The following is a 12,620-nucleotide window of genomic DNA, read 5'->3' as shown; positions in this document are numbered from 1 at the left end:
CTGAGCCACTCAGCAGTGAGTGCGCAGAGGCCTTGAGAAGCCTGAGCTCAGGGATCAGTCCACAAAGAAATATGGTTGAACTCTGGCCCCAGAATCACCTTGTGGGGAAAAGGGAGAAGGCCCCTACTGTTCCTGAGACACTGAGGATGTGATTCCTACTAGGATACATGGTGGATGGGAGGCTGGATGGATACATAGACCCACTGATATCGATGAGTAGATACCCAACAAGCAAGCATGAACTGAGACTTGCTTTTGGATTGGGGCTCTACCACCTCCTATATATAGGACTTTAAGTAACTTCTTTGACCTCCCTGAGCCCCAGTTTCCTTGTCTATAGTGGCATTAGCAATGCCTTCTTTATGGGGCAGTGGTGAGGAGCCAATGGTTGTAAATCAATGAGGGGGAAGGGCCTAGCACAGTGCCTGGCCCACCGTGGTCTCCCCTATGTGGTTGTAGTGCTATCATTTATTTTATGACTGGGCATTCTCCAGTTGGTATATTGACAGCATTTCTTTGACAGGAGCCAATGAGCATGTATTTCATGCTCTGTTAGGCCCTTGCCTTCAAGGGAATGACCCAGTAGGTGGGGGTTCTCAGCCCTCTTACCTCCACCCCAGCATGCCTGGCAGGTGACATTCAAGTGCCTGGCACACTCCCAGCATGCATTTCACAGGGCAGGTCTTCCAGCTGCACTCATCCATCTCCAGGCTAGGAAAGTAACATTATTACAAGAATTACATAGATCTACTTAAATTTATATTAAAACAATAAATAAATAAAGGAAAGAAAAGGCAGTAACTCTCAGATTTTGGTCTTCTGGGTATAATTTATTTGCAGAACAGCACCCAGCTTGCCTCTGCTGCCTTACAGAGACTAACGGGGGGTGAAGGCTAGCAGGTACCTGTAGGGTCTCCCATGTCATTGCGTTTGGGGTAAACTTCATTCTCTCCTCCAGATACCAAGTGAGGACAGTTATCAGAGAGGTCTGGCCCCTGTCCCCACATGGTTAGGAAATAGTTCTCTCTTCGATCTTTGCTGAGGTGCTAAGCCCTCCACGGTGACTCCAGGGAACCACAGACATCCAGGACCTTAACTGGAGCCTTGGCTGCTTGGCTAAGAAGTCAGGCCTACTGGAGCCCAGGCGGTCTCTCTCAGTCCAACAGGCAAGTACAGGCTTGACCTGCCAAAGCAGCTGCTTTAAGCCTCAGGATCTTCAACTGGGGTATGAATCCAACCTCACCTGACCCTCCCAGCAACCCCACCCTAGCCCGCGGGGACCAACTGTTCTCTCCTCTGTGCCCCCACAGCATTGTGTTCCTGCAGCTCCAAAAGCACCTGCTGTCAGTTTAAAATATATCTTTACCCCTTTCAGGGCAGTATGTTTTATGTTTTGTTTGTTAGAGATTTTATACATGCTCAAATTCTTCATTATAATGGCCATGGGGTTTACGTGATTTTCTATCTAGCAGATTAGAGATGAAATCGGTGATTTGGAATCTGATTGGGCTCTTTGTAGATAGAAAGAGTTGTAGAAAATCAAGCTTGTCCAGAACCTTCACTGTCGACACTGCCCTTGAATCCTGCTTTCATCCATTCTCCAGTCAGTCAGTCATTCAACAAACACTTAGGAACTCCCACCTTTGTGCCAGGCACTATGCTAGGCACGTAGTATGACGAGGAAGATGAGGAAGACATGGGCTGTGCCTTTGAGACCAACACTGTGTCTCTCTAGCCCTAGATTTTGCTGACACATTGACACCTCTCTTTCTAGAGTGTAGGAAGTCAGTTTATAGGATTCCTTTCTGAGCATAATTTCTTGGAGCTTTGAAACTATCTCTGTATTTTAAAATTTATAGTATTGATTCATTTACCAAAAATCTGTGTAAGACCCTGTGCCTAGACCAGTGGTGGGAGCAGCAATATAAAGAAGAAAACATAAAGTGTCTACCTTCTAGGACCTAAAACTAAGTATCAGAAATCATACGTAGACGGAAAATCCGGCCTATTAATTGCTTTGTGATTGCACGTGGCAGTCATGCATTTCTTCCTTAACTCCTCACTGGGTTTGTTGTGTGCTGCGTGCTTCGGCTGTGATAAGTGCTGTGGGGCCCGTGGAAGAGCCCTAAATTGTGGCCCTGCCCTCTAGGCACTTGGGGTCTCCTTGGGAAAGAGAATGGGGCTCTGAGTCAAGTAGAACCTCAGGCCAACTGTAACTGCAAGGCCCAAATCAGTGGCTCAGAGAATGCTTTGGATACTTTGGGGGCAAGGTAGCCCTGCACCTGCCAGCGCGAGTCTGTTGGTGCTTCACAGAGATCGAAGATTCTGAGCTAGTTCTGAGGAGTGGAGAGGCCTTCGGGGAAGGAGGAAGGGGTGCGGGTGGGGACAGCACTTGCTGTGAATGGCAGCCATCCCGGGACAGGGCCAGGAGCAGCCCTGATACCGCAGCTGCCACCTGCCTCCCAGGGAGCTGTGCTTTCTCATCTGCTCCTCTCCGTCCCCTCACCCAGATTCCCTGCGGCCTAGTCAAGAGTGACATGATGACCTTCACTCTCCTCCGGAAGTCCTGCCTTCCCTCTGCCGTAAGGAGTTTGATTCTACAGAAGAAACCAAACATCAGAAACATGTCCAGCTCAGCTGAAGGTGAGTGGTGCTAGATGTTAAAAGAAAATTCCCGGAAATATCAGAAAGGTAGGTCCCAGGAATTCCTGAGACTTCTGGCTTCTGCATGGGAGACAGAGAGTAAGAGCAGAATGCGGTTCTCCGTTTGGTCACTGCTTAACTTCCCAGAAGGAGGCAGCCCCTTGGACCAGACTCGGATGTGAAGTCTAGTACCATCCAGCTCTGCTTGGTCGCCAAGCTCCACGGGGATAATCACCAGTGACCTCAAGTGATGAAAAGGTTTTCTCTCCCAGGAACAGTGCCCCCAGTTTACACTGCGTTTTATTCTGGTTTTGATTCAGTGCACGCCTCCCTCCTTGGACTGGTGTTCTTTTCTGGGCAGCACCCATCTCCCCGCTGTCTCCCAGGAGTGACACCCAGGGCTCTAGAAGGACCTCAGGAGAAAACAGACCCGAGTCCCAGCAAAATTCCACAGTAAAGATAGACTGTTCTGTTTACAGTGAGATCGCCAGCAGCACAGAGTAAAGGACTAAAGCAGGACAGTTTGCATCATTTATGAGACTGTCTGGCCTCTGTCGCTATTTGTGGGTCCAGTTTTCTATTGTGGAATAACAAAGCACCCCCAAACTCAGTGGTTTCAACCATAGTTCTGCACTGAGGCTGGGCTTAGCTGGGTGGTTCTTCTGCTCCATGTGGTGTCTGCTGGGGCTGGACCACCAAGATGGCTTCTTCCTCACATGTCTGGAGTGTCCCCTGGGGTGGCTGGAACAGCTGGGACCAGCCCTCACATTCCTCACTGTAAGAAGTCTCTCCAGCAGTGGAAGCCAAACTTCTTTACGGAGTATCTCAGGCCTCCGTGAGAGAATATTCCAAGAAGATGCGCCCTCATGCACAAGCACACATCAAGCCTCTGCTTGCACCACATCTCCTCGTGTCCTGTTAGCAAAGCAAGTCACATGGCCCGGGCCACCGTCAAGGAGGAAGGGGCTCCCAGGGGGGTGAATACTGGGAAATGTGCTTTATAGAGGGTCAGCAAGTAACAGTCAACCACAACCCTTCACACAGAATGAACCAGCGAACACCAACTCAGCCAGGCTCACCAGAACCTCAGAGGAGGTGCTGAGACAGCGGGGCTCAGACAGGCTGGGTGTGAGTCCCAGCGTGGTTCCTTACCGGCCATAGCTGCGGGTGGGCTGTGTGACCTCCTGAAGCCTCACCTGTTCACTGAAAGTGATCACAGGCTCCTCCCCACGGAGCCGGCATGGGTGAGAGGCCGGGTCCTCGTTAGCGGCTGTCCGTCGTGGCTTCTCTGGGAGGAAAGCAGCTCTTTCTGTGGGGCAGCTGGAACGCTGCAGCTTGAGATGAGCTCTTCCAGGACTTCATGTCCGATTAGGAACGTTAAAGGGCTTTTGCTTTTTTTTTTTTTTCCTCTTGTTATTAAGTTTTTTAGAAAGGTTGGAGGAGAGGGAGCATTGCTTTTTTGGGTAAAAGGATTCAGAGGACTCACTTGATTTCTCTCCACAAAGAAAACACTGTCATGACTTTAGTTGGAGGCCGAGAGGCTCAGGGGACGCATGAATCGCTTCAGACCTGAAGTCCCTCCGGTCATGTGTCCACTGCCCCCTCCAAAAAGACACCCCAGAGTCCTCTATTCGACGTCCTGTTACTCATGGGAACAATGTGGGGACTTTCTGTGACCAGAAGTGGAGATGAACAAAACCAGAACGCAGTGCCTTCTGAAGTCCATTTAATTAAGAAGGAGACAGAGAAGCTTTGTGCACCTAATGCCTCGTGATTTATGGTATTAATCCATTTTGCTCTTGAAACAGGCTTTGCAGGTAAGAAAGGGGTAGCCAGGAAATGGGAGGCCTCTGAGCTGGCAGGATTCCCTCCCTCCTCACTCCGGATAATTTTTGGAGGCATGCTGGGCTCGCCTGAGACATGCAGCCAGCTTCCTTGGGCTTGCGGCTGGGAGTGTGCAGTTGGTCCTCCTTTGGAAAGTCTGTAGCATTGGCAGGCATTGCAGGGTTTGAGATAATGAGTTCCAGGCTCTTAGAGCAGGAGCCAGTCCTAGTTTTTCCCCTGCAGAGGGTCACACCTGCCTCACTACACCATCCCGGAGAGGGTGGTGGACCCACGCTAGGGAGGCCTGTGCCCCCAGCCCAGTGGTGACCCGAGAAGGACTCAGAGGTCACCTGTCTGAGACTTGAATCCTTGCTGTCCCAGCATGTAACCCAGCATGTAACCTTGAATCCATGTCCCAGCGGGGAGCCCTGAGAAAGTCACTCCAACTCTGTGAGCCTTATCCTCCTCTTGTATAAAATACAGATGATTGCACGTATAAATTACTTAGCACAGGGAGCCTGGCACATAATAAGCACTCGGAAAATACTAACTGACAAATATTATTGCAGAAAATAAATGTTCACATGTTGCTAGAGCAAATCTGGCATTTAGGAGATTTGTCACCAAGGTTATTTCTTCAAAAGAGTATAATTATATTTTTCTTTGGGATGATCTTTTTTAAAGGAAATAGTCCCCTTTTTTGAAACACAAAATTTTCTTGTTTTTCCTCCAGATACAGAATAATAACCTATTTATTGCATAGATTTTAGAATACTGAAGAAAGCACAAAGAAGAAAATTAAAATCACCCACAATCTTGTCACTGGGAATACATGATTAACATGTAGATGTATCTCCTTCTAGTTCTTTCTCTTATCTTCTTTCAAAAGGAAAATATCCTGAACATACTGTTTGGTTACCTGGTAATGTTCCTTTGATGATACATCCCAAACATTTTTTAATATCATTAAATATTTCTTCTGAACCGTAATTTTAAAGGTCTGTACAAGATTCCTTGAGTGAATGTAACTCCAGTTCCTACTTCCTGAACACCCACGTGTTAGGTAATTTACAGATGGGAAAGGACTCACGGAGTTCTCTTTGAAGTGGGTGTGATTTATGCCACTTTATCCGTGGGAAAACCAAGCCCAGAGTCACACTACTGGCCAGAGGCAAAATCGGGATTCAAACCCGGGTTTGTTTGCCCTCAAAGCCAAAGAACTTCCCACTGCCGAGGCTGGTGGGTTGCCCCCCAGATGAGGTTGTGGCGTGCACATGGCTTCCTCTGTGGCTCCAGTGAGACTGTCTCTTTGGAGGGAAGTCAGGGATTCTGGAGCCTGCTCAGTTATGAACCTGCCCAAATAAAGGACGTGAAGAGTTTCTTTCCCAAAAATGATACCCGAATGGCCACTAAAACACATAAAAAGGCACTCATCCGCATTACTCGTCAGGGCGAGGCCGCTGCACACCTGCCTGCCGGAATGGCTGGAATGAGAAAGGCAGGCAGGACCGAGTGTCAGAGACGATACAGAGCAGCCAAGAGCTCACACCCCACCGGCGGGAGCGCAGATCGGTACAACCACTTTGGACACTGCTTAGCAGCATTTACTAAATCAGAACAAGTGTGTTTCCTGCAATCGTAGGTGTGTACCAAACAGAGCTGGATACATGGGTGCCCAAAGCACACATTCTGAACAGTTCGCGGCAGCACCATTTGTAGTAACCTACACTGGAAGCCATTCAGATGTCCATCAGCAATAGTTTGGGGTAAATATGTTGTAATAATGAATTTACCACACATCAGGAGAAGAAACCAACTATTGTTAAATGCAGCTCTATGGATGGAGCTCCCAAACAGACTGGTGAGTGAAGGAAGCTAGACTCAAAACTCACAAATACCATGATCCCGTTACATGAAGGACATGTGTGAAGAACAGGCAAAAACGACCTGTGCTGCCAGATGTCTGGCAGTGGCTGCCCTTGTGGGGAGCGTGGGAGGGTGATGACTGGAAGGCGGGGCATGAGGGGGTTCTGGGATGCTGATAACACTCTGTTGCTTGACCAGGATGCTGGTTCCAAGAGTGTCTTCCTTTCGTGAAAGTTCATAAAGCTGTAAACTAACATGCATTTTTCTGTGTGTATGTTACGCTTCAATAAAAACGTTAAATTAAAAAGGCTCTACAAGAAGGAACTGACCGTGCCTTTGTCCTTCTCTCACCAAACCCAGGGCTCCAGCCAGCCAGCGTGGTGGTCCTGCCCAGGTCTCTTGCTCTGGCCTTTGAAAAGTTCTGCCAGGCCAACAGTGGCCCTCTGCCCCTCCTGGGCCGAAGTGAGCCGGGCAAGTGGACCTTGCCTGCCCTGGGTGCTGTGCCAGACACCAGGTAAAATGCCTGGGCTTGGGGGTGAAAGCTGAGGAGTGGCCAGATGCTGCAGCCAGGTGTCTGTCACCAGGAAGCTCTTTGTCCTGCCTCGGGGACCACCAGTGCCTGGCATGCAGCCCCAGTCATGACTGTGGCTCAGGAAGGTGCTGTCCTCTTCAAGTTCCCACTCCTACACCTGTTCCCTTTGCCTGCCCTGGGAAAAATCTCTGGGATCACCAAGAAAGTCCAGCCCTGGACAAATCCCCCTGGCACTGCCATCCATCCACATCATCACCCAAGCTAGAAACCTGGCTGCACAGGATTAAGAAAATAAAACCATCTGCATTACCAACACCCAGAGATAGACATTGTTAATATGTCATGTATGTTCTTTCATGCTTTTAAATCTAACATATGGGATAAATGGCCTTACTGATTCTGCCTCTGTAATAGCACTCCAGGGAGCCCACATTTCTCCCACCATGCTGGCTCGGGCTCGCATCTCTCTCCTAAACTCTTAGGACCTCTTAACTGTCCTCCTCGCCCCACTCTGACCCTCTCCTACTCCCCCGGCCCACCCCATCGTCTGCTCTCCCACTGGAGTGACTTCTTCTAACACTACATCTGATCGTGTGACTTCCCCATTTAAAGTTCTTCAGTGCCTTCCCATGGCTTCTACCTTAGCCCAATGAGGACGTGTAAGTGACCAGGCCCCCAGTCAGTGTCTGCCCCACCCCTGACACTCCAGTCATCCCCAGCCTTCTCCTCAGAGAGAAACCTTCCCAGGAACATTCTTCAGTTATCCTCTGTGGACTCCAGGGGTGGGAGGGTCCTTCAGAGCCCCTGCCTGGGCCCGAGGTCAGCCCCTTTGCCTCTTCTCTAGTCCCTCCCATGCTGCCACCTAAGGGGCTCCTAGAGCAGATCCCCCGATGTGTCATAGGGCTTGACGCCTCTGTGCTGTTCACACATTGCTCCCTCTGCCTAGAATGTTCTATCTTCCTTGTCCAATGGTGAACTCCTATTCACCCTTCAGGACCCAGCTCCAGCACCTCCCTGTTTGTGGCAAAGAATGGATTTCTCCCTTCCCTGAGTCACTCCTCTACCCAGACTGTTAACACTCGCTGCTCTGTATTGCAAGCATCTGATTTCAATGCACTCTCACCTGCCAGTGTAGGATTTCAAGCTTCTTAAAGGCTGGCTGGTGTCAGCTCCATAACTATAGCCCATCACCTGGCCTGTGTCAGGCATGGACGACCGACTCAGCAAAATGGTTTTGGAGTGAATGAAGACTAGGCTTATAACCAAAGTCTTTCAATCCTGCAAGAGAATTTCTCTAAGGAAAGAGAGGCCTTTCAACTGCTAGAACTGAGAGCTTCCCTGAGACACATGCCTTCTGTCCCTTCCTTTTGTCTGTGGCCCTGCCTCCATGGCAGAGTGGGTGCCTTTGTTTTTGCCTTGCCGGTTTGGCTGGTCTCTGGTTGAGGTTACAGGAAATATAATAGGGTGGGGACAGGGGCCACATTATATTCATGCTGATTTAAAAGTTTCCAGTCTGGCAAGATTTGAAGGATGCCAGCAAGGACCCCTGCTCAAAATTGTGTTCCCTTCCTCAGTGTTGGTGCCTGAAATTTCAGCCCCAGATGTCCTCTTTGCTCTCCCCAGTCCATTTTAAAAATGCACTGTCAGAGTGCATACTGAGTCTGGGGGCCAGTGAGCTTTCCCTTGTGTACTCAGGATGGGCTGTCCCCAGTTCCGGAAATACGAGTTTGGCACCTGCATGGGCAGCCTGACCTCGCTGGAGGAGTGCTCGGAGCAGCTGAAGGACATGGTGGCCTTCCTCCTGGGCCGCAGCTTCTCCCTGGAAGGCGCCTTGGAGGAAGCAGGGCTCCCTGGAAGGAACGCAGCTGACCATGGCCACCTGGGTGCATACAAGGTAGGGACGCCACCCACAGGGGCAGGATGATTTGAAAACAGGAGTCATTTTGTATTTTCCTGCTATGGGGAGAACGTTGGCCCAGGAGGTAGGGGACTAAAGCTCTGGCCTCAGCTCAGCCGTTTTCTAGCTGTGCAGCCCAGGACAAGTGGTGAACCTCTCTGAGCTTGTTTTCTCACCTGGAAAATGGGATCACCAGCCTCTCTCCTGACTACCTCTAGAGGGGCTGTGAGTGCCCAGTGTGCCCTTCAGAGCGTGAGTCAAGCCCTTTGGGGCAGATCATTGTGCTGTGTAAACCCAACCTGTTTGGAATTTGTCTGGCTCCTTTAAACTAGGGCATCTCAGTGAGATTTTGGAAGACGCTCCCTGGCATCGAGCAGAATGCATCTGGCTGGGTAAATGCCCAGGGATCTGTGGCAGAGCCTCGGCCAGGCCGTTAGCTGCTGGGTTATGTCTCTGTCAGGAAAGCTGGGTCATGTTCTTGGCCAGAGGTGGCGGCCTCTCCCGGGATGAGCCCACTCTGGGGTCGCCTCCCTGCTGTGGCTCTGGGGTTTTATTCCAGCCACTGCTTGTCACAGGGAGAGAACCAGATCCCTCCTTCCACCGACCCCTCCTGGGACATTTGTGTGACGTCTGAGAATTTACCCTGCGGGGTGCATGGTCAGCCAGTGTCAGCATCCTGCCCTGGGGTTCCTGTAGGGAGGACTCGGGGAGATTTTGTCTAGGGCTCCAGGACGTTTATTAAAACATGCTTGGTTTGGGCTCCTGCCAGAGGGGCCCAAGCTGCCTCTGAGGAGAAACAAGGCTGCCCACAGCGTGTGCTGCTTTTCATGTGTGAAACGTGTGCCCCAGCGGTTTTCTTGAAGGTCCGGAAGGGTGGGGGCGGGACCGCAGCTGCGGAGGGGCCCCGGGCAGGGCGGGGGCAGGGCTGGCCCTGGCACACACCTCCGCTTGTAGCAGGTAGGAGCTGGGAGGATCTCAGGGCTTGTGTGTGCAGCCTTTCATTTAAGATGCAGAAACCAAGGCTCGAGAAGGAAGGGGACTTGCCCAAGTCCCCAAACCAGGCTGGAACCCAGGACCCCTGGCTCCCATCTATAAAATGCCCCTAGAGGGGGTGTGACAATTACAAGATGCTTTGCACAGAGGTGCCCATCACTTCCTACGGTAAGTGCTCAGCAGAGCCCTGGGTTTTCCACACCTCAGGGCCCCCGGTGGTGAGCAGGCGGCTTTCTGTCAACCACTGACGCCTCTGCGCCTTGACCCCAGGCAGGCATCTTGGGTTCAGCTGGCGGCCTTGAGGGCTGAAGTGCACCCCCAGAAGGAGGCGCCTCAGCCTCGGGGAGCACGGCCTGTCCTCTGTGAGCATCCCGGCATGTGCCCCCTCTCAAGTGCTGTTATTCAACACCAAACTGGCAGGCACACCAAGGTTTCGTACTGCTGCTGACAGGGTGCTAACAGCAAACCCTGCGGGCAGCTGCCCAGACTGTCTCAGGGCATTAGCCTCCTGGCCATGTCCTACCTCTTTCCTAAGCCCCGCTACAGGGACCAGAAACCATCCAGCAGGGAGAAAAAACATCGCTAGTCAAAGTCACACAGGTCATCCTGGCAGCTTTCACAGAGGCAAGAGGAGTGAGGCGAGGCTCTGTGGGCTCAGGGCACAGGCCTGCGTCCCCTGAATGGACTCATGAGGCAGAGGAGACCCCGGGGATCCTGCCTCTGATTCTCCCAGAGGCCTTTGTTTGTGGTTTGCTGCGGTCCATGGTCCCCTCGAGTCGGTCTGTGGAGAAAATTCAGAGGGTCCGTGAAATTAGGTGGGAAAAAAAGTACATTTTGATTTTCCTAGCCTCAAACTGAAAATGAGCATTTCCTTCCATTTTGAATGCAGTGAAAAAACGTCATGCCAGCAGACCCTGTGACTATGTGGCTGCCCAAAGAAATCAAAGATATTTTCATGTTCCATTGTAATCCTTCCTGATAACTCACAAATGTGCTATATATTGATCACTACTTCCAAATTCCAGTGGTGGGTTTGCCGTCTTCTTCCTTGAACTGTCATCAAGGAGGCATATCTATCACCATTACTACATTTAAAAAAATTTTTTTGATAGTTGCATTAGCAGCATAACTGGTTTCCCTGCAATTCTATGCATTTCCTTTTATTCAGTTAAATATGTGACTTCTATGCGGGTCCGTAGCTGCACCAGACTACCAAAGGGGTCCAGGGCACACACAAAGTTGAGTCTCTCTTTTAGACCAATAATTACCAGCAAACGTCCTCATCTCTATGTCACATAAAAAAAGAAGCTATATTTTTGTGATAGCTCCTTGGACCTCCTCCTTCATTCAGCTGACTTGAACTCATGTTGCTCAGAGCTTCGATCTGTGCTAATTCTGTTTTTTAACATTTTTCACTCTGATTTCTGGGCAGACAGCCGTGCCTTGCGCCACCATCGCTGGCTTTTGCTGCCCTCTGGTGGTCACAATGAGGCCCGTTCCCAAGGACAAGCTGGAAAGGCTAGTGCAGGCCAGCTGCTCCGCGGCGGGTGAGCAAGGACAACCCGTTCACATTGGCGACCCAGGTCAGTGTCCACGCTCGTTCATGATTCTGACAGCTGCACTTGGACTTCTGCCCGAGAAGACAGGAACGTGCTGTGTTCCTGAGTTGTCCTGACTTGTTCTCATCTTTCCCAGGGGTCTCCAGGGGTGAAGGCCCTGGTCAAGACCCAGCTTCCTGCAGCAATCCTAGAGCTGGGTTTGCAGATGCCCTTCAGAGTTGAAGGTGATGCCCTTGGAAGAATAGCCAGCCTCACCCATTAGCCCCTGTGAACTTCAAGTGAACCTGGGGTGGGGGAGGACGTCAGCAGAGCTATTTGTCTTGAGATTTGAAATCATGGCAACTGCTAATCTAGGCTATTGTTCAGAGGCATATTTGGGCAGGAGACGGCTTCCTTCCAAGAGTTAACTTAAACTGAAATCCATTGATCCCCAGTGTATTAACTCAGTCTGACAGCGAGTGAGCAGATCCAAGCATGGAAGCTTCCCAGGCTTCTTGGAGGCTCTCAGAGGCCTGATGAGGGCTTGCGATTGGATCTGGGGTGAGAACCAGAGTTCAGCATAACTGAACTTCCTCAGCTGCATAACAAAGAAAATCAGACAAAGCCCAGCATTCTGTAAAAATGCCATCAGCACTCATCACTTTCCTCACAGAATGATGGTCTCAAGGCCACCCAAAGCGAAGTGTCTGCTGAGTTGTTTTATGACTAGTGGGTGGATTGAACCCAGTGCATCCATCTTTGCTGTCCTCGTGAGCGCTCTGATGGCTGGACAGGGGTAGGGCCGTTGTTGGCAGTCAAGCAGTGGAGTTTCTGTGTGGGTTGTGTGATGGTCTGTACCAAGACAAACTCAGAATCACTGGCAATGATGACAGTACTGGGCCCCCAAGTCCCCTCCAACAAGCATACCAGGCATTTGAGATTCTGTGCTCTGAAACTATGCCACTCAAAATGGACTAGAAGTCTGCAAGCATCCTGAGTTGTTAACGTCCTGATTCCTGGTCTTCTTCTGGTCCTTCTCCAGTACAGTTTACGGCAGTCCTGTGACTAGAGTTCCTCCTGGAGAAAAAACCATAAACTACTCAACGTGTTAAACTCGGGTGGTACCGGCCAGTGTGGGGCCCTTGGAATTCTCTTTTTTCCCCCACTGCAGGACTGTTGGGAATCAAAGACCTTTCCAAACCTGACTACGGGGAGCCTGTGGTGTGTCAGCCGGGGGACGTTCCAGTGTTCTGGCCTTCTCAGCTGACCAGTCTCGAAGCTGTCAGTGGCTGCAGTAAGTCTGGGCTTGTGGGGGCAGTTACTCTGA

General features: G+C 50.6%; 1 protein-coding gene across 11 annotated transcripts in view; it reads left to right on the top strand.

Annotated features, from left to right (window-relative positions):
* Positions 1-12,620, top strand: part of DGLUCY (D-glutamate cyclase) — a 119,386-nt gene that overhangs the window by 69,029 nt on the left and 37,737 nt on the right. For all 11 annotated transcript variants that reach the window (XM_074365139.1, XM_010968694.3, XM_010968693.3 and 8 more), the window contains 5 exons: positions 2,511-2,643; positions 6,694-6,847; positions 8,561-8,759; positions 11,188-11,338; positions 12,465-12,587. In XM_074365139.1, the coding sequence (XP_074221240.1) occupies positions 2,538-2,643; positions 6,694-6,847; positions 8,561-8,759; positions 11,188-11,338; positions 12,465-12,587 (733 nt within the window). In that variant the 5' untranslated portion in view covers positions 2,511-2,537. The remainder of the gene's footprint in view (positions 1-2,510; positions 2,644-6,693; positions 6,848-8,560; positions 8,760-11,187; positions 11,339-12,464; positions 12,588-12,620) is intronic.

Source organism: Camelus bactrianus, chromosome 6 (assembly GCF_048773025.1).
Source record: "Camelus bactrianus isolate YW-2024 breed Bactrian camel chromosome 6, ASM4877302v1, whole genome shotgun sequence".
Taxonomy (NCBI): domain Eukaryota; kingdom Metazoa; phylum Chordata; class Mammalia; order Artiodactyla; family Camelidae; genus Camelus; species Camelus bactrianus.
Note: the sequence above shows the minus strand (reverse complement) of the source record. Positions and strands in the feature narration are given on the sequence as shown.